The sequence below is a fragment of the Oryza brachyantha genome, chromosome 3, assembly GCF_000231095.2.
Source record: "Oryza brachyantha chromosome 3, ObraRS2, whole genome shotgun sequence".
In the NCBI taxonomy this organism is placed as follows: domain Eukaryota; kingdom Viridiplantae; phylum Streptophyta; class Magnoliopsida; order Poales; family Poaceae; genus Oryza; species Oryza brachyantha.
This window is the reverse complement of record NC_023165.2, coordinates 18,451,653-18,477,709: the sequence shown is the minus strand read 5'-3', so window position 1 is coordinate 18,477,709 and position 26,057 is coordinate 18,451,653. Positions and strand designations below refer to the sequence as shown.

Genomic DNA, 26,057 nt, shown 5'->3' with positions numbered 1-26,057 from the left:
AATAGTGGAACGCAGGGGAGAAGTTGCGTATCAGTTAGAACTCCCTGCTAACATGGCCGGAATCCATAACATGTTCCATGTGTCGCAACTCAAGAAGTGTCTCCGCGTGCCTGAAGAACAGACCAACTCCGAGCACATCGATCTACAGGAAGATCTAACGTATGTGGAGAAACCAGCACGGATTCTAGAAATCAGTGAAAGGAAGACTCGGAACCATGTGATCAGATTCTACAGGGTTCAGTGGAGTCACCACTCAGAAGAAGAAGCGACATGGGAAAGAGAAGATGAGCTCAAGGCCGCCCATCCGCACCTCTTCGCCAGTGCCTCCGAATCCCGGGGTTGAGATTCTGTTTAAGGGGGTAGGTTTATACTTGTCACGCCCAGAAATTCCTCACACGGATTTCTGAACTTAATTGTGTATTAAATCCCTGTCCAGGACCAGCCAGGGTACACAAAAAGACAATGTTGATTACATAACCATCGTTCTTAGAAACAACTGAAAATTACACTTATTCTAGCGGAAATGCAGTGGAAAGAAAAGGTAGACTAGCTCCAGCGGGTACGGCTCCAGTCCACAGGCAAAGCTTCGACGGCGACTTGGGCTGAGAGGGAAAGTGGGCGACGACGCGGCGGCGGTGGGGATTTATAGGGTGGCGGCGCCGGCTATGGCGGGGCGGAGGTTGGAGACCGAGTCGGGCGCGGCGAGGACTCGACGGCGGCGGTTGCGGCGGCGGCGCGGACTCGGACTTGGACTCAGCGTGGCGCGGCGCGGGCGCGGGCGAGCTGGCGGGGCTCGGTCGCTGACAGGTGGGCCCCACCTGTCAGTGGCACGAGGAAGGAGGGAGCGGGAACGGACTTCGCGGGCGAGCGCGGGGCGCGAGCTGGGCCGAGGCGGCGTCCCAGGCGGAGGCGCGCGCGCGGGGAGGAGCGGGAGACTGGTCGGCTGGGCCGGCCGAGGGAAGGTGGGCCGGCTCGGCTGGGCCAGCCCGGGAAGGAAGGGAGGAAAAAGAAAAAGGAAAAAGAAAAGGAAGGAAGGAAAATTAGACTTCGGCCCAATTTGAGAAGGAAGGGAAAAAGAAAGGAAAAAGGAGGGAAAAAGGAAAACCCCACTTTTGCCGAGTTTTAAATTAATTTATTTGGCCAAATTTTATACTTCTGTAATTTGAATTTAAATCCAGTTAGTCGATTTGCAAGCCTCGATTTAATTGAATTAATTTCTTTTAGAGGGATTTTTCCTGAGTTAATTAAGCCAATTGTTATTTACGAATTTCTTTTTACGATTTTAGACTTAGGACAAAACTCCGGGTGTGACAATATATCACAAATTGACAAATGAAAACTCCACTAAAAACAACAAAATCCACATAAGTACATAATACATTAGGTTCACGAACCAAAACAAGAAGCCCATGAGCCATCTTATGCTCGAGTTATTCTAGAAACAAACTAGGAGGGAGACTTGGGCTCAATTGTTTGGCTTTTGAGTCGAGCTGAGCCATGCAAAGCCTAAACCAAGCTCAAGTAGAGTTCATGAGCCTAAGCTTTTTGTCCACCCCTAATGGTATTAGATAGATATATCAATCCACAATTTCTGCCTCCAATCTTTCTCCATTAGACTTTGCGATGTCCCAAGATGATGCCATCGCTACAACCAAGGCAGTTCGTGCATGACTATGGTCGCAAAATGTGGATGACCATGACAAGTCCCTCACTCTTGTCATCCTCGACCTATCCAAATGCAACTACACCCACAAGTGCACTCTCTTTAAGGTTGCCATTGGCATGTTTGAGTTGTTGCACCACCTCTCTCGCCAACTCCCCTCTACCACTCGATGTTTAGACTAGAAAAACATGTACTTTAATGTCATTTCCTAGATCTACAACAGCATCTCCTAGGAGACACTTGGCATTTTCATGGCCCCCACTGTGAAGGAGCAATCATTATGTCTAACCTTGGCCGCTTGCTTGTGGGTATCCAAACTCTCAAGATTTGAGGACAACATGACCAAAGGGCCAATCTGGGTACCCTTTGCAATCATTCACTTATCGATGTGGTTCTGATTTGGTGTACTTGCTTCTGTATGTGGAACACATTGTGTTGACTACTTTGTCTCCACACTCACTTGCCTAGACAATGTTTGCACTTCTGTCTAAGTTCTTAATGAAGAATCTAGGACAAAAACATCACTTCTTGGGCATCAGTGTCACCCGGGACTCCTCTAGACTCTCTCTCTCTCACTCTCTCAACCAGCACCAGTACAACCATCAGATTTTGGAGCAAGCTAGTATGGTTGACGCAAGTCGTGTTCCACCCCTGTTGATAATTGTGGTAAGCTTCCTTCTAACAATGGCCATTCAATGGCTGATCCTACTGATTTCCGAAACCTAGCTATTTCTTTGCAGTATCCTACTATACCTTGTTTGAGCATCTCCTATGTTGTTCTCTAGGTCCACTCCATATGCATGATCCATGTGAATCTTGTCTTGATGCTGTTAACACCAAAATTTGGTAAATTTCCATATTGGATTCGGATAAGGAAAGGTGCAATCGCGGATAGAAACTTTATCCAAAAGAGTTTGAATTCAACAGGGAATCGTGAAGACCAAGGCTTGGCGGCGTAATTTTATCTAGTAGTTAGAGTTAGTTAGGATTTTATCTCTAAGAGAATAGAGTCCGATCGAGACTTGTGTGTTTTCTTTTATCTATTAGAAACTGTGTCATGTTAGAGATAGAGTTTGTTATTTTTATCTATTACAAGTTGTGTTCGACGCGGACTAGCATCCACCCGAGGGTATAAATATGTATGTCCGGGGTCATTGTAAATCATCTACTTCTCAATCAATAGATCAATTACTCTCGACGCATCGCCACCCTCCTAACCGAGGTTTTAACTCTGGTGAAATTTGGCACCTGACGCGGGGCTGCATCGCTTCGATCTCCGGCGGAGGGTAAGTCCTATGTTCCGCTGGGCCACGGTAATCGCGTGGCCAGATTAGGACTATCTCAGTTCAGTTCGATCTTCTAATCTGGTTGTGCGATTGCTAGTTATCATATCAGTTTTAACTCGAGTTACTTCGGTATCTTGAGTTGATCTGGTCGACCACTTTGGGTGATCTACGTTGGTTTAATATTCTCTGTTTGACATACTCAATCTAGTACTGTCTCGGTTTGGTCCGATCTAGTAGATTGTGTTTGTCAGATGGTTTATATTAGATCGATGTATTTTGTTCATTGTTTTGTCGGAGTACCAGCCGATAAGTTATCAGTCATCGGCTCATTGGCTTGATAGCAATCTAGATCTGTTTAGTATCTAGCCTGACATTGTTAGGCGTAATCTTGAACTGTCTCGGTTGGATCCGATCTTCTATGATTATTCTTAGTAATCTGGGTTAGATATTTTATAGATTTTGGTTGTTTGTCCGTCATCTATAGCCGATAATTTTTGCCGATCTATATGCTTATCATATCTACATCAATAGAGTAGCCGATCATCTTACTGTGTTATTTTTACACCAATCGGTTTGATTCAGTTAGATCGGCAGTTATTTATGTTGCATCGGCTTATGAGAATTAATGAAAGTTGGTTTTAGCCGATCGCAGCACATGATTTATTGTTTATTCCAAGTAATTCGTCGGTTTATTTATTATCCTTATTGATCTTCATATTTCCTATAATTATATCGTGCTTGATTGCATACTGTCTTGGTGAAGTCCAATCTATGTATGTTTGGTTTGATTTAATTATAGGGGCTCGTCCGATCGATTAAGATTAATAAGTAACTTGGCGGATTACGTTGGTCTAATATTTAATTTAACTCTGTTTCTATTGAGTGTTTGGCCGATCCAAACTTTTTACAACCGATCGTTCATCCTATCGTCTAACCATTGTAGTATCAACATCCGATCGGCTGGATTATTAGTTACCTATCGGTTCGATAGTCGATCGGCTTGTTTTACTGTTTATCTTGTCAGTTGCAGGATCAAACTGACTGACACGCCCGCGCACCTTTTAAGAATTTAGGTCCTGCACTGGAGCTGTTTAAGATCGACTCCTAGGCCTTCGTGTGTGATACGTCATATCACATTTTTAACGTCAACAGCTGCCCTCAAGCGGATTCTATCGCAAGTGCAGGGCACTTTGGCTCATGGTCTTCTTCTCCACCGATCCTCTTATATGGACCTTATTGCCTACTCTGATGCTGACTGGGCTCATTGTCCGGATACTCGCAAATCAACCTCAGGCTTTGTTGTGTTCTTAGAGGACAATCTCGTCTCATGGTCTTCCAAGCGGCAGAACACTATCTCTTGCTCTAGGGCTGAGGCAAAACACAGGGTTGTGGCTAATGTTGTTGTTGAGACTTGTTGGCTTCGCCAACTTGTTCATGAGCTCCACTCACCATTGTCGAAGGCCATCATCATTTATTGTGACAATGTCAATGATGTTTATCTCTCCAACCAATCTCGTACAACACCAACACACGAAGCATATCGAGGTCAATCTCCATTTTGTCTGTGAGAAGGTTGCTTTAGGCTCCATTCGAGTTCGACATGTGTGTACCTCTTCGCATTATGCTGACATCTTCACCAAAGGGTTGCCCTCTTCTATTTTGGCATAGTTCCGTTCCAGTCTAAACATTCGTTTTAGCCATGTTTCACCTAGGGGTGTTAGAGATATTATTAAATTATATCCTATTTTCCATTATTTCTTGCCATACTTTCCCGATCCTCTCGATTCTGTTTCTGTAAGTCAATGAGAGGTTATGAGAGGTACCACTTTATGCACTCTTCCTTCACGATTAATAGATCATCGCGTTTTCTCTCTCTATCTAATCTAACAGCAGCATCCTCTCTTCTAGTTTCTTTTGTCTCCTACCTCATGTTTTGAGAGCATATGGCGAGGAGCATGAAAGATGTGTTTTCCAGTTATCCCCTTTGATTTTGTATGCATGCATTAGCTTAGAGAAATAGAAGGAAAATAGAAAGTAAATAAACTGTAAAAAAGAATATGCTCAATACTATAAATCAATCTAACTGTGCCTCCAAATATGCTCTGATAAAAAACTCATGAATTAGGAATTGAAAATGATTCCATCCAAAATGTAATCATATGATGTGTTGTGAACAATATTTGAAATAACTGGGAACCAGATCGATAATTATGCCTGCTAAATATATGGACAGCATCAAAAAACATTACACTTTACATCTAGCTAAATCTATGCCAGTAGCACCTAAGACGTAACACTAGGGGTGGGTGTTTGGTTTTTTCAGGGAAAATAATTTATGAATAAAAAATTATATATGTATTCTTTAGTGATCTAAAGACAAATGCCGGAAAATAAACTATGATAAGAAACTCAAAATCATCTGTTAAAAATTTTAAATTATTCGCTTATAAGTATAAATAAAAGTGAAAAGATGAGTGTGCTAGTATTTCCTCTCAAAGCCGTCCAACGATGCATGCATGGCACACGCTGGGCATCCTTGCAGTTCATAAGTTTTTTTTTTTGAATTTTCCCTTTGTTCATTTCCTTTTCATAATCATAAGCATATGACAACGCAAGCTCTCTTCTTCAACCTGTGGATTTACACGATCATCGAATATGAACATAAGCATGCGTTAAATAAAAAATAAGAAAATAAAACAAATTGCCTTGAAACCTGCCTGCAACGCAGACACCCGGCCGAGCAACTCGAGACACTCTTGCAACAAAGCATGTTCTTCTCTTGCCACAACTACTAGCTCTGCGATGAGCAATGTGGAATCATGGCCCTGGTATCATCAAATATATTCAATTTAATATAAGTTAATAATGTGTATTATTGATTAATGGTATCAACCATATTATCAGATTATTGCCACCAACTTGCACAAAAAAAAATACCAACATTAACTAGCTTAAATATTTTGGTGTGTTTATTACCAGCGGAGTAAATGGCCGAAGTGTTGTCATCGTGGTCGTTGTGAGGTCAAGCGCCTGCTGCAGTATGATTGCCATTGATGGTAGAGAGACCTTGTTGAGAAGTAAAATGCATACTTAGTATTTGTCTTGAAGGTGCTAGAGCCAATCCTTACTGTTGGAACTTGGAAACTTACAATACAAGCAAATTATGCATCTTTATTCACAAGTTTAGCGACCCATGGTTTTGCTTACGCTGATGTGCTTCAGCACAACATGGCTGATTCTTATAAGCATATATAAGAAATTTCATCATCTTGCTTATAAAAGGAGTGTTCAACCTAATAAGCGAAATCAATGGGTTTACGGTGGAAAACCCATCTCCGCAATAGCGAACCGCTGTTAGGTGGTCATCTTTTAATTGTTTGGAGAAAAAGTAAAATAACATATTCGCAAATGAAAATAATTTAAGAATAAAACTTTTATCGATGTGTTCTGGTAAAGACTTTAAAATAAACTATGATAAAAAACCTCAAAATTAATTCTAAATTTAAGGTTAAAAATTTAAATTTTGTATTATAGGTATAAGCATAAGAGAACAGATAAGACTATCAAACTTTTGAATTGAATTGGTTATGCATATAACTAAATTATGTGATACTTGGCGCTTAAATGTGGGATATAGATAAACATATGTTAAATATTATAAAAATAATTAATGGGTATATGTTAAAGTATGATGGAAACGATTAGGGTATACATTAAGATTATCTGACTTTACTTTTCCTTTAACATAGAAATTGCCATGTGAACCCCACGGGCATCAGGTCCGTATCATCCACCAAGTCAGAGCAAAATTCGGTGAGAGTGACTCCTTCCGTTTTGCTCCCCATTGTCAATGCTAGGCAGCGCAAGCCCTAGTTTTGGCTAAGGCCTTGTTTAGTTTTCAAAAAGTTTTTCGAAAAACATCACATCAAATTTTTGGACATCTAAATAAAGCATTAAATATAGATGAATCAAAAAACCAATTACACAGTTATGGAAGAAAATCTTGAGACGAATCTTTTGAGCCTAATTAGCCCATGATTAGTCATAAGTGCTACAGTAACCAATATGTGGACGGATTAATTAGTCTAAAAAGATTCGCCTCGCGGTTTCTAGGCTAGCTGTGAAATTCGTTTTTTTCATTCGTGTCCGAAAACCCCTTTCGACATCCGATCAAACATTTGATGTGACAATTCTCTCAGAAGTTTCTAAACACCACCTAAGTACGTACTAGTATATAGCATATAGCTGTCCTGTGGCTACAAGACGAGGTACAGGGTATATCTCCATCCTTTCACAGGCTGTCTTTCACTGCCTCAGCGATCCTAATTCACTTGTCAATCTGTAGGCTACTCTTTAGGTGGTGTTTAGATTGAGAAAATTTTTGAAAGAAGTGTCATGTTAAATATTTGACCGGATGTCGGAAGGGGTTTTAGACACGAATGAAAAAACGAATTTCACGGCTAGCCTAGAAACCGCGAGACGAATCTTTTGAGCCTAATTAAGCCGTCATTAGCACATGTTGGTTACTGTAGCACTTATGACTAATTATAGGCTAATTAGGCTCAAAAGATTTGTCTCAAGATTTCTTTCATAACTGTGTAATTAGTTTTTTGGTTCATCTACGTTTAATGCTTTATTTAGGTGTCCAAAAATTCGATGTGATGTTTTTGAAGAAAAATTTTGGGAACTAAACAAGGCCTTAATTTGGTACTCACTGCTACACAAACTGTCAATACTCCTCCTGAGTTGTGATAAAATTTCTACCTGTTATAGGCATACATATGCCAGATCTTTGTTCTTGCCTTCCTGGTCTTTGCACTACTACAGTACATCAAAAAGGAGCCAGGTGCCTCAGTACCTGGCACGGATAGGCAGGAAAGCCCGCCAAGATTAGCCATGTACAGGTACCTGGCACAAATATAGACTTATTTGTGCTGGTTAAAGACACTAACTGGCACAAATACTCTGAATATGTACTGGTGCCGGGTATTTACAACAACCGTACAAATAACATCGTTATCTATGTTGGGCACTTAAAATATCTCAGGCCAATGTAGTATACCTCAGTTATTGAAATACATATTTTAATTTCAAGACTGCATTCCCTTAATTTGCATGTATGTAGAAAACACATTTGGAACATTTTAACTAATTAAGAAAATGGTGATAAAAAAGAACTCCTATTTTTGCATATAGTTATCCATATGCAATCCATGATATGGACTGCATCACCCATAGAGAAAAGAAACACTTTTTGTAAAGAATCCACTTATCTTTTTTCTGGTTTTATTTTTGGAAACGATGTTTTTTGTATGATGTAACATGAAGAAGAGAGTGAGCGATTTCGTTTTTAAGTAATAGAGATATACAAAAAATTATTAACTACAAACCTTTGCGCCATTGGTAAGTGGGAGCTTACAAACAGCCGCCTGGGTGCAACCTATGATAGAAGCCAAAGCAACGGCATACTTGCTCTCCAGCAGCCCCCAGCTTTCCAAAATCACCATCTGTATATATATATATATATTATTTTCACCGTGGATGCATCACCATGTCACAAAAGTAAAAATGAAAGAATCACATTTTTAAGAAGAATACATGGACAAATGTAAAACTGAGGAAAAACATGCACGTATCAACCTGAGAAGAGAGTATGGAATTCAACTTGATTTTTAGCTTCTCTTTCTCGAGTAGTACACGCCTCCTTGCCACTTTACCTTGCAGCTCTGATATCCTGGCCCATGTACCCATGAAATCCACCTGCATACACGTATGACTTCCTCAAATACAATCATTTCTGACTATAAAGTTGAACAAATCATATAGTAGCGTTTGTCTAAGAAGGATCATAGTTATATTTCTCTATATTTTAGGACAATGGGAGTAAAAATTAACACAAAACATATGACACACATATACAATTTATCAATTGATGTTTTCCATATCGGCAGAAAGCATAAACACATTTAAGCTTGCATAGTTGTATACAATGTATCCAATTTGGAAAAACAAGAGATTGTCCTAAACGCTAAATTTGATATGATATTCAAAAAAGGGAAGAATATACCATTTTAGTATATTTCACAATAGTTGTGCATATATATATATATATATATATATATATATATATATATATATATATATTATTCAAAACATGTATTATATTTATCTGTTGAAGTTTTTTTTGCCAAATTTATTTATTTACTTATGGAGGATTCCTTTGGGCTCCAATTAATTGATCTACTAATAGAACCTTAGGTCAGAAAAATCCCATAAGAAAAGGAAAAAATACCAGATGCCACGTTAACGGGGGGATAATATGGATGAACGATGGATCAACACCAAATTTCTTACAGAACTACAAATTTAAGGCATTGTATTATAAAACTATAGATCTAGCATTAATTTTATTACAAAACTAAAACTTTTGTAACTTAAAAAAGTTAGTGAAACTTTAAAACATGTAGTTATTTAATAGCTTTAAAACCTTGAATCTGTAGTTTTCGACAAATTTAGTGCTAAATATGTAGTTTTGTGATACACAACCTTAAATTTATAGTTTTGCGATTGGTCAAAGTACCTGTAAATTTGTGAAATTTGCTCTGTTTTTTTTTTAAAAAAATTGGCACAACGTTAGTGTTGAATAGAACAAATAAAAAAAAAATCTTCCATAGTAACGTGTATCTTATACCGTACAGCCCCTCCTTAAAACTTGTTTTTTTCATATAGATCCCTTTACTTTATAGGCTAGCTTAGTTAGGCCATATATAATAAATTTAGTCCAACAAAGGCGATAAGGACAGTTTCTGAAAAATATGTTTTAAATACGGATCTTTAAGGGCGCCTTTGATAAAGATAGAGGTATTTTTCACGTGCAGTTCTTGTAACGATCTCCTGTAAAAATTTTGATTTTACCATACGGACGGTTAAAATGATCGCCTGAGAAAAAATATACTTATTTGCACACCATCCCCTTTACTTCTCTTATTTCCTCCATCTGCAGCCCTCCCTCCTAGCATGACTCTTTTCACCTCTGTTGGCCACGTTGTCACCAGCATCGGCCACGACCGTCATAGTGGATCTAGAGAGGAGACACGACACTCTATGCAGTGGAGGCAACAACTAGAAAGGATGACGGTGTGTAGATGCAAAAAGTAGAGTTGCTCCAACAATGGTGGCGGTGGTTAAATCGAATCCAGTGCTGGTGGCCATGGGAATAGTGGATTTACCGTCAGCTCCAAGAAAAGGGTGGATTCATCACGTGTGCATTGGGAGGGGCATATTAGGTGCCAACAACTGTAGGAGTGATGGATCAACCGTCAGTGCTGAAGGGAGGGGCAGAACCACCATATATACGTAGGAGGGGTAGATCAGGTGTCGACGTCTATAGGAGGCGGATCCCCCACTTGCACCTCGGGAAGGGTGGAGCAAATCCATGGCTTGGCGATGGCAACCGCTACGATGGCAGCGACCATGACATGGAAGCAAAGGATTTGGGACTGTGATTTGGGGTTGTGATTATGAGATTTTCATTTTGTTTTCTAAAAAGTATTTTCTCGGTCAACTATCTTTATATATCTACATGTTAAAGTGATTTTTGTACGAAACTGGCGATCAGCCCTACCTTTGAGAATATAGCAATTAGCCAACTACTAGCCACCTAAAAAACTCATTATTTATTTTTTTTCCCTGTGAACACATGCACCATAGGTAGGCTCTATAGCACACAAGGCCAAATGTGTGGTTTTGCGGTCATCATTGGGCAATGGGCACTAGTGTGCGATTTTTTATTTTTAATTATTTATCTTTTAGAATATATACATAAGTATATTTTTAGTTTAAAGTATTTATAGATCTATACACCAACCCTCTTTATAAGTTTATTTTCTTATAAAAGTGACTTCCTAGGTATTTTATGACATGTCAGATAGTCATTGGAGGCTGATGTGGAGGGTCAGCGAGGATGGATTTTTACGGACATCCCCTTCATGACTTGGCAAAAAACATATTTTGTTTGGCTAACGGCTGCTCTTCGCTGTAACTATTGAAGCGAGTGAACAGTATATTTGACAATGATATCTTAAAAAACACCCTAGGGGAAGATGATGAATGACCTATCATGGAAGAAAATTATGCAAGACCTTTGTCCTTTACAATCTCAAAAAACCTCACTTCCCTTGCCACATGTCTAGTACCTATCTTCTCTCTCTAGCTCAAGTGCTTAAAATTTCCCCTTCCCTCCTTCTTAGCTAGAGCCCCAGCTCTAAGATTCATGCAGATATGTGGCTGAGTGAAGTCTTTCTAAACAGAGGAAGTATATAGGTCTTTTATAATTTTTTACACCTATCGGTAGGCCCTGTTTAGTTTCCAATTTTTTTTCTAAAAACATTGTATTGAATCTTTGGACATATAAATAGAGCATTAAATATAGATGAACGTTAAAACTAATTATATTGTTATGGAGGAAATCGTGAGACGAATCTTTTAATCCTAATTAGTACATGATTAGTCATAAGTGCTACAGTAACCAACACGTGCTAATAACGGATTAACTAGTCTCAAAAGATTCGTCTCGCGGTCGGAATCTAAAATTTATTGTTTTCTAGTTAGACTATGTTTAATACTTTAAATATGTGACTGCATGTGTTGATATGATCTTCTCTCAAAAAAAATTTTAGAAACTAAACAGGCCTAAAACGCCCTCTGCCAGACGTAAGGGTAACTGCAAAAATTCACCCATGCTAGCCTTGTCACATCTACCTCTTCCATTTAACGATCGTCCAGCACATCATATAAAATGCCATCTACGTGGATGTTTCCTTATAAAAAAAAAACCCTCCTATACGGTGTTAGGTAGAAATGTGTAAATATCTTAAACATAGATATACTTTTGTAAATATTTAAGAAACAAATATAAACAAAAAAATTGCCGGCTGTGCAGCCGTAACTCCGAAAAGCTGCGGCTGTTGAGGCAGCACAAAAATTATCAGTTTAATCTCCATTTTCATGCATTTTCATTTCATCGAACAAGGTATATTGACCCAGCTGCGCAAATTCCAGTAGGATCGCGTGTTTGACTTAGGCCGCATTCGGTAAGGGGTTTAAGTTAACTTACTCAACATGAAAACACACTAATAGAGTACATAATTAATTAATTAATATTAATTATTAAAAATATAAAATAGATTAATATGATTTTTAAAACAATTTTTTTAGAATTTTTTATAAAAAATACACCGTTTAACCATTCAAAAAACGTGCACGCGGAAAACGAGAAGTTAAGTTAACTTATGGCTGGAGTCTAAGGCGACCTTAGCATGAGCATTTATATTTAACGTGGATGGTGCATGCATCTATACTCCTATAAAAAAGAGTAGCGGTGGTGGCAGTGAATCTATCGTCACCACCTATCCTCACTGTAGTTTTATAATTTAGCCCTCAATTTTCTTGATGTTAAAAACCAGCTAAATACTCCTATAAAAAGGAGCTTAGTGGTGGTGACGACCTATCCTCACTATAGTTTTATAATTTAGCCCTCAATTTTCTTAATATTAAAACCAGTTAAATATAGATTTATATGTACATATAAATTTAAATTAAGGTGACTTTCATATAAGAAAATTTGATAACACATCATAAAATCCGTAGCAAAAACGCTGTTATTTAACTGGTACCTCAGTAATAGACAACTTGTTGTTGCTGACAGCTTCTGCCTTGGCATTTGCGAACCACCACTGCAAGAGCCGGCAGTGCGCCATCTTCATCTGGTGCCCGATCTCCCTGCCGCCGCTCCGTGACGCCGGCGATGACAGTGTCGCCGCAGCTTCCGTGCCCGACGCCTTCCTCCGGCTAAAGAGATGGCCCCATCCAAGACCTATCAGGCTCTTCTTGCCCCTGAGCTCGGGCACCGCGGCCAGCGTCCTCAGCGGCGAGCCGCTGCGTCGGCCCGGCGAGAGCGCCCACTGCGTGTTGCTGGACCCGAGCAGCTGGCGGGTGGAGTTCGTCCGGGGTAGCAATGGCGAGTGCGGCTTGGACAGCTTCGTTCTCGGGGTGCCCCTCGAGGCGTCGCTGCACTCCGAGCCGGAGCTGGCGACGTCGGCGCCGGCGTCGTCGAGGGCCCCGGCGAGCCTGCGGAGGTCCGAGGGCGCGACGCGGCCTGGCGTGAGCGTGACGCCTGCTGGCCTCGTTGACGGGAGGAACCGCATGGAGCGGCCGATCGCGTGACGACCGGCCTTGCCCGTCGACTTGTCGACCTGCCTCGCCTCGGCGTCGGCGTCCGCGAAGCGAGGGAGTTCGGTGCAGCTGCGCTGGCGCGAGAGCGCCGGCAGCGCGTCCAGAGAATCTTTGCTGATCAGGAGGTGATCGGCCAGCGTGGGTACAGACGACGCCGCCGCCTCCGCCAGCGACGACGAGGAAGAGGAGGAGATTGACGGTTGCACGGAGGAGGACAAGGGTGACGGCGACGCCTTCCTCTTGCTGGTTTTGCTGGAGGACGAGGACGACGAAGGCCAAACCGTGCGTGCGATGGCTGCCGCGGCGGCCGGTGGCTCAGGCCGTGAGACGACGGGGGAGCGGCGAGCGCTCGGCCGGATAGGGGAGAGCGCGGCGGCGGGAAGCTCCGTGCCAGAAGCGGACGCCCACCGCCTCGACGATGACATGCCTGGCTCCGGCCCGTCCGCGCAGCTTGCAACGACAACACGACGTAAGTACAACGTGGGGTGTCTGTCTGTTCGCTGTTTGTAACGGAGGCGTGCGCACAAACACACTTGGTGTGCATGTCGCTGCGCCGGCGGCCGGCAGGCGGCAGCATGCGCGAACGAGTCATCCGCGAGTTCCATTTTTTTTCTTTCCTTCGCCATGCAGGACAGTGTCCGTCCGTGGAACGCGAGACAAATGGAAGAGCTTGCGCAGGGTGCAACAGCTTGGTCGAACACATGACGCGTATGATGGCCACATGTACAAAAATTAGCGCAACCAAAGAACGGAAGGGCTATAAAACTGTGGACCGATTTTTTTTTTTTTTTTTTGGTCTCGAGACCAAAGAGGCTAGCTAATGGGTCCTACGTTGTTTTACGTGTGCAAGTGTGCAACCGGGAGTCTTAGAATCCTATATATCACTCGACGCATTGTTCACTAAAATAATATGGACATAATTGTGGTACATAAATAGTATAGATATAATATAGCTAGCATCTAAATGTCATGTAGATAAATCCATAGGGTTTTTTTATTGTCCTTGAGAAGTACCTGAAGGTATCAGAATTTTATACTAAATTTTTTGATAAATTTTTTGATCAAGTTACTGTATAAAAATAATATTTTAAGATATTTTTTTAAAGATAATAAAAAATTTCAAATCCATATGTAAGTAAGAAAAAAACTTATGGGAGGGCTGCAGTCCCACTACAGCATGACGACCACCAGCGCACCGCTGGGCTGGCACACCATCTTGGCCATCCCTGAAAGACAGAGAACACCTTTTATTCCCCCTCAAACCCTTCTCCTACCCCACCCTGGGCGCAACCATGAAAATCTAACCCGTAGATTTTAGACTGAAGTTCAAGGCTTGTCAAAGATCATGGGAGACAAAGCCAAAGTATGAATCTTGAAGAACATATAAAGGTCAGAAATTTATGAGATTTTTACCAAAATTCACGTATATTGTATTGAAAAATCCAAATATAATTATGTGTGAATATTCAATATATCTATATCCACAAGTTATTTATTTATAATATACTAGCTAAATACCCATGGTTTACTACGGAGATATATGAATTATATGTATGCTAGTATTGTTTAAAATTTGTTTTTTAAAGATGAAAGAACATAGTTGGTGAATGACAGATTTACTGTCACCACCATTACTTGATAATATGGGCACTGCGCATTTGAATTTTGGTATGGATAGTCAGTTAAGAGAATAGGAGTGGTCTCACGTGTTTAATGGGTGGCACAATGAATTTATGCCTTATCAGAAGTCATGAAATTACGAATTTATGAGAAGTTTTTGAGACAGAGGCCTCTAATTTTTATACTATATATATAGTAATGGAGATCTAAAAAAAATTTAGACTATAGTATTGTGTATGGTCAGCCGCGGATCTACCTCCTTCCGAGGAGGCAGGTCGAGCGTCTGTTTAGGCTCCGACGCTGCCGCCTCCACTATAAATCGCTTAACGACTTGAAAAAAAATCAATTGATCACCGGAAAACACAATTAGTCGTTCGGGCTCGATGTTGGTGCTGGCTCTGCCATTGTGTATTTTATAGTAAACCTCTTATTGTTATGTATCATGTGGAAAATATTGAGGATTTAGATTGCTTTGTCTATCTACACAAAAGAGAATAGAAAAATATTTGGTTTTGTATTACTTTAGAGAAAACAATATATATATTACAAGTAAAAAGTATTTATTTTAAAGGTTTATGTAACTGAGTTCACCTAGGACCATAGAAACTATAGAACCGGCCCTGCCGAGGTTGGGGTAGCAGATCAAGCTGTGAAGATGCTGCTGAGGTGGTCCGGCTTATTAGCTATAGATCCAGTGACTCCACCTTGCTGAATCAGGATCTGCTCCAATCTGTGATTCCATGAATTCGCCAAGAGAGAAGCTGAACTAGTGGATGCTGAGGGGAATGGATGGGATCAAGAAAAGGAGCAAGGGGTGAACACCACAATGCATTGGACAAGGGGCTAGCTAAACAAGGGAAGTGTTAGAGATATGGTAGTTAGAGTTATATTAGGATAGGATTGATTTACGTGGACTCCTTCTATATATGTAATTCTTCCTTATCTCTACCTCATGTACTCCTATATATACCGGCCCCATGAGGCTCAATACAATAGATCCAATATTCATAGTATTCTCTCCCTCATCTACTATCCAACATGGTATCAGAGCGGGCGATCTAGAGTCGCCGCACACGCTTCCGCCGCCGCTGCCCCCGGGAGTAGCAATCTGATCTCCCAGGGGCGGCCACCGTTTTTTTCGTCCTTCTACTTCGCCGTTGACAGATCGATCTCGATCTTTACATGCGGTCGTTCTTCATCAAGTTTTTTCTTTACCGATCAGAGATCCGGTTTGCGTCGCCCACCGCCTCGTCGACATCTGCGTGTCTTCGACATTGGCTTCAACTACATCGCCCCGCCCCCACGCATTGACGGACTGGTCACCCGTTCAAGCGTCATGTACTCCTATATATAGTGGCCCCTGAGGCTCAATACAACAGATCCAATATTCGCATTATTCTCTTCCTCCTCTACTCTTCAACAGGAAGGACTAGAAGGAGACGACAGTGCAAAAGGGGACTCGTACTGGGGAGTTTTTAGGGGAGAAGACCGAGAGATCAGGAACCTGATCTTGGCAAGGAGGAGATGGTTACCCGGGAGGGAAGAGGGGGCAGCGGATGGTGGCTCCTGTGCTGCTTCAGAGCCTGTTTATTAGGCGCGATGAACTCAGGTGACGGCCAATTCAGTGAGAGGAGAGACGACGGTTTCGATGGACTTGGTTCGCCGGTCCTGGCTGCCATTGTCTTTGTTCATCATCGGTGGTTTCACGGAGGGGAGGGGAGGGGGCATTGCACAAGTATCCCGGTGCAGTCAAGCAGATAAGATGCTAAAACACGATCTGTGTTTGTTGCTACTTCCTAAGGTACAACGTAGAATGATCCGAATGCATGATATGTCTCCAGTTAATCCATTATCTAAAAAAATGTCTCCAGTTAATCAGGAGCATGCATGATGCATGGTTCCAGCTTATTGATACTTGCTCATGCAGTTGTTCACTGGTCACTCCAATCATAAGTTAGCAAAGCAAAGCTCAAGTGAACCCATCGACAAACACGAAGAACAGAGGAAAAAAAAGAAGAGCACGACGACAAACATCTCGACTTTAATCTTGGAACAATATTTTTACCATCCTTGAAAAGGTAACAGAAACTGTTTTTTTTATGTAAAATTTAGTATCTCTTGGTATCTAATACTAGAAGTTACTAAATTTTATATAGAAAACGGTCGTATGTACTCAAGTATGAGAAAAATGCTCTTAATCTTGGTGCTGCCCAACTTCAGGGCTTCCCTGCTTTGCCCAACTTTTTCCCGTGTTTTTCTCCTCTTGTTTAAGGTACGCAAAAACGTAGTAGCAATGGCCATTGTGGCTTGCGCTAATCTCGCCACCGAGGAGGGCGCTCGGCTAGCCCCATAAAACATGCAAATTATAGCTAGCTAGCGTGCCGAAAGTAAAGGAGAATCAAAGGAAAACCTGCATATCTGAAATTCTGAATAGGATTAATTAGTATGTCTAGCTTCAACGACAGGCGCGTGGCAGGTTAATTAATTAGCTTCAGCAAATATTAATGCACACACATCACGCTGTACGCTGTGGAACGGCGATGGGCTCTTCTTCCTCTCGCCGGTGCAGAATTTCCTCCGGCGTGTGCGTCGCGGTGGCGCTGATCTTGGCATTTCTGGCCTGCTGCGTGGCGTGCGCGAGCGGCGCTGTGCCGGCGCTGTACGTGCTCGGAGACTCGCAGGCGGACGTCGGGAACAACAACTACCTGCCGGAGTCGCTGCTGAGGGCCAACTTCCCTCACAATGGCGTCGACTACCCGGGGGGCAAGGCCACCGGCAGGTTCAGCAATGGCTACAACTTCGTCGACTTGGTCGGTGAGTACAAATTAGAAGCCAACGCCCGTGGATTTTTACTATGGTACAGTACACCAAGTTAATTATTGTAGACCATCCATTGTTGCCCTGTTGATTAAGGGATAATAGTTCTCTTATCTACTGGGAAGTATTCGGTAGGCATCATTTATTGCTATTTAAATTACGGCGTTTGCAGATTTACGATTTGAATGATAGTTCTGGTGGTATTTTTATAACTTTTTAAGTGACTAGTTGAATGCATGCGCTTTGCAAAAGATAAAAATATATTATATTATTTCTATAATAAATTTAAAATATTTTTCATGAAATATGTGACCACCTTTTTTATATAGGAAATGTCCATACAATTTGATTTTATGTGGATAGTCATTTAGATTTAATTGATTTTTAATATTATGAAGTTAAGGGGTGAATGTGTAAAAATACAATGGTAGTAGGTGAAGCCTCTGGTCTTTTGGGTGGTGGCAGACTAGAGGCTTTTATAGCAGTAAAGATAAGTCTACAACAACGATTTAAACCAGTGGTAAACTTAAAAATTATCCCATTTAAACTTTAAAGTTACTTGCCACCTTTTCAAGTTCGCATTACAATGTAAAGATATACGTTTATGTCTTCAAAATCAAATTTATATAGACCATAAACGATAGTTTGAAAATATATAATCAAATACTATATAATTCAAATTTGACGCTAGAATTAATGTTCAAGCTATGTGCATTTGAATGCATATAGAAAATTCAAGTATCTTTAATCTAAAACATATTTTTAGTTTTATGTCTCATATTTTGAATGAATAATATCAAAGGTTATTTTACATTATACTTGCATGCGTGAAAAGATTTCACTATATGCACAATTAAAATTCATTGCGTGCATGTAAATTGGACTAGTATATACCCCACGCTAACGCTACGCTTCCAAAATATATATTTGATAATATATTATTAAGTGCTTGGTAATATATTATTAAATTACTTCATTCTAATCAAGATTTAAATCAATCCATATCACATATTGAATATAATTGAGGCAAACTGCAATAGCAAAATATTACCTATAAATATTAAGCTCAATATCATCAATAAATATATGTTATCCATATATATGAGAACAATATAAATCCATATAATATTTTTACATTAACTAATTCCGGACACAAACAAGAACAAACGATAAACATTGACTAAAGCAATTGCCAATACACTATAGCTAATCAAATTATTTCAACTTTTAGCATTACCAATACACTTAAGAAGATATTGTACGCCATAACAAATATTGCTTCCGCATTCATTTTCTTGGTATGCAAATAGATTTATAATACATGTTATAATTGAAAAGTGCATATCCTTTTTTATGGAAAGCCCCTAATATTATATAGAAATGGTTTGTCTTGTTTATACAAACTATCTTAACTAAAATTATATAAGAAATCTTAACCATATAATTAGCACTGTACAAGATATATAATATAATGCAATTATCTATTTATTTCCAAATGACAGAAATGATGACATGATCACGTTTGACATGGTTGAATTGGTTAGCATGCATGAATATTTTACCTCACATTTTATTTCAACCTATTTTTTAAAAAATCTGAGTGATAGGATACTAAAATATAGACCCATGAACAACGGCTAGTTGAGAATGAATTAGTTGAAGTAGCTGTCAAAGTTAGTCTAACATGCAATCCAAAAGCAAACCTTATATTTTTTTAAGAAAGATAATTATTGAAATGCATTTTTTTTACTTAGAAGTGAAAAGAAGTAAAATAAACAACTTAGTCGGAGATAACCGTGTTCGTTAATTTCAAGGTAGATTGAATGTGACACGTTGGGTATGAGAGGTGAGGATTGTAGAAGTAAGGACTTTATGTTTGTCCACTGTAGAGTAGATTAATTATGCACTTTCCAAATTATAGTTCCTATAATTATACACTATCTATACTTTAGTCGGAGATAACCATGTTCATTAATTTCAAGGTAGATTCAATGTGACACGTTGGATATGAGAGGTGAGGATTGTATTGGTGAGGAATTCATGTTGTGCACTATAGAGTATATGTACGTAGAGTACAACTTTTCTTGCACGCGTGGTTAAAATTTGAGACAGTAATTATGCATCGATGTTTACCTTTGGTACTATGATTTATTAATTACTTAGGGCACATACAAAGGTGTCTATTAGCTGATTCTCTTAATCACCACGTAAGCAAATTTGGTGACGTGGAGGAAAAAGAGGGAATGAGAGAGAAAAGTTGTTGTCATGCATGGCAACGGCTTAGAGTCGACTCATAGTATTTATTAAAGGAAACTTTCTTGCATGAGAATGTATAAAAAGAAAACTAGCTTAATAAAAATATTTTATTGTATTAATGAAGAGACCACACCCGACTCTACCTTTGTACGTATCATTTTAAAATAGACTCTTGTTGTTGACGTGGCTTGCGATAGAGCTCACGATGGGCTCTATTGTTAAACATGCCCTTAGGATGTGAAAAATAAAATGTAATTAATGTTAATAGATAAAATAAATAAACATCAATGGATAGAATTTATTGACAGCTGTGAGACCATTATATTCATTAGCTGTGTTACCCTATCAGGGATATCCCGTGAAATTTGGGTGCATGTGCGAAATCTTAAGTTGGTTTATGACTTGCAGATAGGATTTAAATCTGTTTTAGGACAGATCTCAGAAGAGATGTGATTCATTCTGACCCAAATATGAGATAAGGTCAAGGGGGCTAAGGCCAATTGACACACACAACACACCATTGCCAAAATCAACTTGCTATTTTCTCTTCGCATTTCTAGCGGTATGAATAATATAGTTATTCTTTACTGGTTGAAATTTATCCTGTTGTTCCCTCCAGGGAAAGATAAGGTTACCTTTTATTGGTTTGTCCCATAAGCTATCTGTGCTTCTCTATGAAAGCGAAGACATTGTCTCTACACGAGAACTGAAATTTCCGATCCGATCATAGCGGTGATTGACAAACGACATATTTGTAAAAAAATAATTTGTAAATAAAAATTATATATATATACTTAAAATCTAAAAGTCAAAACTAAAAAATAAACTTCAGTGAAATCTTAAAATTAACTCTAAATTTAAGTTTTAGATTATACACATAAACAAAAATGAAAAGATGAGAATGATAATCACATAATACTGCTTTGTTAAAAGTAGGAAGTGTCATATGCTAATACGAGGCTGTTGGCAGAGCAACCACTTAGGCCGCGTTCGTTTGCCCCCCGGTAAGTTAGCTTACCCCTTAATTTTCACGCGCACGCTTCTCGAACTACTAAATGGTCTATTTTTTATATAAATTTTCTATAGGAAAGTTGTTTTAAAAAAAAACATATTAATCTTTTTTATATTTTTTTAATAATTAATTATTTATATACTAATCTATTACTACGTTTTCCGTGCTAGGCTAAGTTAACTTACCCTCCCTCAAAACAAACACGGTCTTACTTGTTGTTACTATCTCTGTCTTGTCTTTTAATTACTCTTTCCGTTTTATATTACAAGACTTTCTAAATTTATCTATCATGTATTAATGTATATAGTTTTATATATGTGTCTAGATTTATGACCATACAAATAAATCTGGGTCAGACTCGAAAGTCTTATAACGTGGAATGAATGAAATATTTGTTTACCTTTATTTCTAGAATGTCTTAAATTTAAGGACTAAGGGAGTATATTTTGAAATTTTGCAGTATTATTTTTGCATGTTATTTTAAATATTATTATTTCAAGGAAACATTTCCCATGTAGGCATCACTGTATATTTATATTTATTTTTTGTTGTCCAATATATTGCAGCTAGCAGTCTGGGGTTAGACAGCCCTCCTCCATACCTCTCTATACGCAACAGCTCGAACAGCACCATATATCTGAAGGGTATCAACTTTGCTTCAGGAGGAGCCGGGGTGTCTGATCTCACAAACAAGGTAGTACAATTTAGTACTAAAGTGGAATTTAAGAAAACATCGAATATAGTTTTAATGGAATGCGAACAAAACATGTATGAATGAGAAATTAAGTGGTTACATAAGTCTAAGGACAATCTTACCATCGTTAAGAAAGTTACGAAAATTTTGGTCTTAAAATTTTGGTATTTCAAGGTATAAATTAACTGAAGATATCAAAGTTTACACTACTTATATTTTTGTTATCTTCTAAGATATACTTTCTAAGGGATGGTAAAATTACTCGTATAAAATGTGTGTTTGTGTACTACTACTGCTGCGCAGGGCCAGTGCATCAGCTTCGACGAGCAGATAGAGCGCGACTACTCCAAAGTTCACGCAGCGCTGGTGAAGCGGCTCGGCAAGCGGAACGCCTCGACCCACCTCGGGGAATCGCTCTTCGTCGTCGCCATCGGCGGCAACGATATTATCATGCAGGTCCTCTTCAGCCCCGTCACTGAGCTCCTAAGCACCCAGAAACAGTTCATCAGCACGCTGGCCGATACCCTGAAACGCCAGCTGCAGGTATACTAAATCTTTGCCAATCCGTCGTCTGGAAAAACTTTTTTTTTTCAAATAGACACTAAAAAAACTTATTATATAAATAGATCTTTTTGACCGCGCCAACATCATTGGCGTCGTCGCTATATGGACGGCGCCAATGACATTGACACCGTCCTTCAAGTAATAATGTTATGTGCATGTGGCGAAACGACGACATCAATATCATCGGCGCTGTCTTATACAACGATGACGTCAATGATGTTGCCGTGGTCAAAAAGATCTATTTGTAAACTAAATTTTTTTAATGTCTATTTGTAAAATAATTTTTTCAAAATGACGAAAATGTCAAAATTGCATTCTACGATTCGTCTCTGATCGATCTGCCTTCCTGCCAATGAATGAATGATGTCAGAGCTTGTACGACCTCGGGATGCGGCGGTTGTTCATCGTGGGCGCGGCGCCGCTGGGGTGCTGCCCGCTGCTGCGGGAGCAGAGCCCCACCAAGGCGTGCCAGGCGGAGGCCAACTCCATGGCGGCTACCTACAACGACGCGGCGGCCGAGCTCCTCCGCGGCATGGCCAAGAGGCACCGGGACATGAGCTACGCCTTCTTCGACACGTCCACCGCGCTGCTCCAGGCCATTCACGATCCAAAGGCACGCGGTACTAGTTTCCTACCTACTCTCGGATTAGGATCCCGTGCCATCACGTCACTACTGTTACAGTCATATGAGTTCTATTATGTCTGTGACCCATCTATCATGTCAATTACTATAATATCAATATTATAATAGTAGAGAATCCAGATCCACTTGCTCTTACAATGAAAAATGGTTGGAATCAACCTTTAAACAGGCAAATCATTTTTAGTCGGGAATAAAAATAGTATCACGAATCTTAGTATATTGAAAATGAAATTATTCGATCGGAAACATGTTGGTCACAGTCGGATGACTCCAAACAGGTAATTCTTTTCAAAAAATAAACTACATGCATATTAAATTGATAATAAATTCAAGATTTCAACGATAATTAAATGGTTCGTAAGAGACACTAGTCATTGCCCTTGTCATCTCGTGGGAGGAGGAACCATAGGTAAGCAGTTGGGTTTTAGGTTTTCGTATGGGCGTTGCGAAAACCGATATTTTTTTATTCGTAAACGGTAATTATCGAAAATAATACCGTTTACCAACAAAATGATAGGTAAATAGCAAAACCTTTTCTAACATCATTTTCATATTATTTACCATTTTCGTTTATCGTTTCCGCCAAACATTTTTCTTCCTTCGGTCAGTAATGTTTGAAAACGATATACGGTAGATCGAGAATTTCCATAACCGCTTTCACCCTTACTAGCTTACTCTAGTTCCGTATTCTTATTGTTTTGGATAAGAATACGATCGAACTTTTAAAACTTTGACTATTTATAATTTTTTTCCTGTGATAGGTTATACGGAGGTTAAAGCAGCGTGCTGTGGCCTAGGGGTTAATAACGCCATGTTCCTATGCGCGCCGGACAGCAAGTACTGCAGCAACCGGACGACCCACATGTTCTGGGACCTCGTCCATCCCACGGAGATGACGTCCAAGAAGCTTATGAACGTTGCCTTCAATGGATCTGCGCCGTTGGTTTCCCCGATTAATGTCAAGGAGCTCACTCAGTGTTAGGCATTTTATTTACATAATATATGATGATGAAAAGATCTCGGTCATTGTTTCTTCAGAAGCTATATGTATAGCTAAATTATAATTATAATATAGTTTTATAGATGTTCATCTGCATCACGACGGAGTTTATAGAGGATATCCACGCTACTCTCAGTTGTCTACTCATTCAGAATTTAGAATATGAACCGGGAACAGATAATTTTTAATTCCGTACGTGTGATTACCAGCAAATTTTGTCGATAGCCATGTCACCTGCATGCGTAGCATACCCACGGGCATGCCCGGCTACTGGTCATTGCTAGATGGATGCTAGCGAGATGAAGAAAAAAAAACAGGCCAGAAGGAGCAACTAGCTTAGGGCATTTATAATACAACGACTAGAATGATATTTATTGAACTAAATAAGTTGTCACATAAGATATAAGTTGATTATCCATTGAATTAAATAAGTTTCCACGTAATATATAAGTTGATAATCCGTTAAATTAAATAAGATGCTATGTGTATATATAATATAAGTTGATGCAGCAAGTGAGTCAACGAAGAAAGAGAGAGAAACATGTCTCTTGCAAGACATCGTTTCTACACAATAATCAACATATAATAAGAGATGGGTAATATTAAATTTAGATATGAATGTGTAATGTTTGTATTGTAAGAGTAATATTTAGTACTAGTTTATTTATTAAATAAATGATATAGAAATAATGTTTAGTATCAGTTAAGATCACCAAGCCTCCAAGGGGTTACACTAGTTGATACAGCACCTAAACTTGAGATACATGATTACTCATCTTAGGGTCTTGTATTGGGAATAGGCGTACACTAACATACGAGCAATGACCAGTAGGGGATTAATTGGCCACACATTTAGGGTGAGTTTGGTGGACGCAACTCCTCTGACTTAAGTTAGAGGAACGTGGGTGGCTGACTGTGGACCCCACCGCCTACGTGCCCACATGTTAGCCAATCTGACTTAAGTCAGAGGAGCCGGTTCCGAGTTTGGTGGGGTTGGCAAGTGCGCATGTGCGTGCCAGTTGGCAAAGTCGCTTGTACACTACGTCCTGTTCTTACAGTTAATTGCAGACCTCCATGTGTATGCAAGGATGTCTTCACACGGTGAAAATACTACTATATTAGGCAAGCGAACATTTTTCTATACGAAAATAATGACCAAACAATTCAGTTGAATGTTCTAAAATTTGAGTTGAAATTTTGTAAGCTGAAAGTTCAAAATGAGGTAGAGTAATTTTTTTTCTAATTTTAAGTAGATATTAAAATTTGAGGTGAATGTTTCAAATTTGATTCGAAGTTTCAACATATAAGTTGATAATTTCAAAATTTTAATTAGAAGTTTCAATTTGTTGTTATATTTATTTTGAATTTTCAATCAGTAGTTTTGAAATTTGAGTTGATTTGCTTAAAAAATAAATTGAAAGTTTGAAATTTTAAGTTCGAAGTTCACTCAATTTCTTAAATTTAAAAAATGACTTTTTTGGAAAAGTTTATATTACTCAAGGTTAAAAATAAAACAAAAACAGTCAAATGAAATCAGTAAAATACACAAAAGGGAGAAAAACACTAGGTATGCCGAATAAATATTTGGGTCATCAAATGGAAGGCCCAACAGAGCCTGTTACTGTAGTATTGTTAGGTGCACGTAATCCTATATCCATCTTGGTGGTCGTGCGCGCCTGCAATTAGGGGTGAGCAAAAATTTCTCACAAAACCGATCACCAAACCGAACCAAAGGAAACCAAGTTGAACAAGGTTATTTTTGGTCATTGGCTTGAGCGTCAGTTTTGTTTACCCCGAAGATCGGTGCTAGTGCTCAGATCAATTTACCCTGGCTGGAAACCGATCCACACAGAAAAACCGAACATAAAGCACACTCCGAATAAGTCCACTTGAGTCCCTCAACTTATCATTCAGTACGCTTTTCGTCCTTGGAACAACTAGTCCCTGAAATATCAAAACCGGTGCAAAAGAGGTCCCTTGGCGGTTTTGTTGGCGGTTTTGGCTGACTTAGCGTCTACATGGCTCGTTTGACTTGATCTCTGTCCCGCGTGGCATTAACATGGCACGTACGTGGCAATTATATATCAGAAAAACAGTTGACCCACCTATTAGCTTAACACAAAAAATGATTTAAAAATAACAGGCCAACGTGGGTAAGCCTGGTAATGGGCCGTGGCCTAACCCAAACCCCACCCTGCCCCATTTGTATCAATAGAGTGCCATGAACCCCACCCTAGCCCACTAAATAAAATTTTAGCCCAAGCCAACC

At 39.6% G+C, this 26,057-nt stretch overlaps 1 protein-coding gene across 2 annotated transcripts; it reads left to right on the top strand.

The window, feature by feature from the left end:
- The first annotated feature begins 17,223 nt into the window (after positions 1-17,223).
- LOC102702460 (GDSL esterase/lipase At5g55050-like) lies at positions 17,224-23,991 on the top strand. Of its 2 annotated transcripts, none has more exons than XM_015835092.2 (5): positions 17,224-17,616; positions 21,454-21,581; positions 21,885-22,124; positions 22,516-22,758; positions 23,550-23,687. In XM_015835092.2, exons 1-5 carry the CDS (start codon positions 17,307-17,309, stop codon positions 23,583-23,585), a joined length of 957 nt encoding a protein of 318 aa, XP_015690578.1. In that variant the 5' UTR covers positions 17,224-17,306; the 3' UTR covers positions 23,586-23,687. The 2 variants fall into 2 exon arrangements, with proteins under 2 accessions (XP_015690578.1, XP_006651568.2); XM_006651505.2 differs by having other exon boundaries at positions 17,234-17,616; positions 22,516-22,765; positions 23,550-23,991.
- Positions 23,992-26,057: the final 2,066 nt, after the last annotated feature.

Excerpts from the sequence above, each read along its gene's own strand:
- LOC102702460 (XM_006651505.2), top strand. The coding sequence starts at position 17,307 with ATGCACACACATCACGCTGTACGCTGTGGAACGGCGATGGGCTCTTCT. Across the intron at positions 21,582-21,884 it reads TGTCTGATCTCACAAACAAG|GGCCAGTGCATCAGCTTCGA; the intron begins GTAGTACAATTT and ends ACTGCTGCGCAG. Across the intron at positions 22,125-22,515 it reads CCCTGAAACGCCAGCTGCAG|AGCTTGTACGACCTCGGGAT; the intron begins GTATACTAAATC and ends GAATGATGTCAG.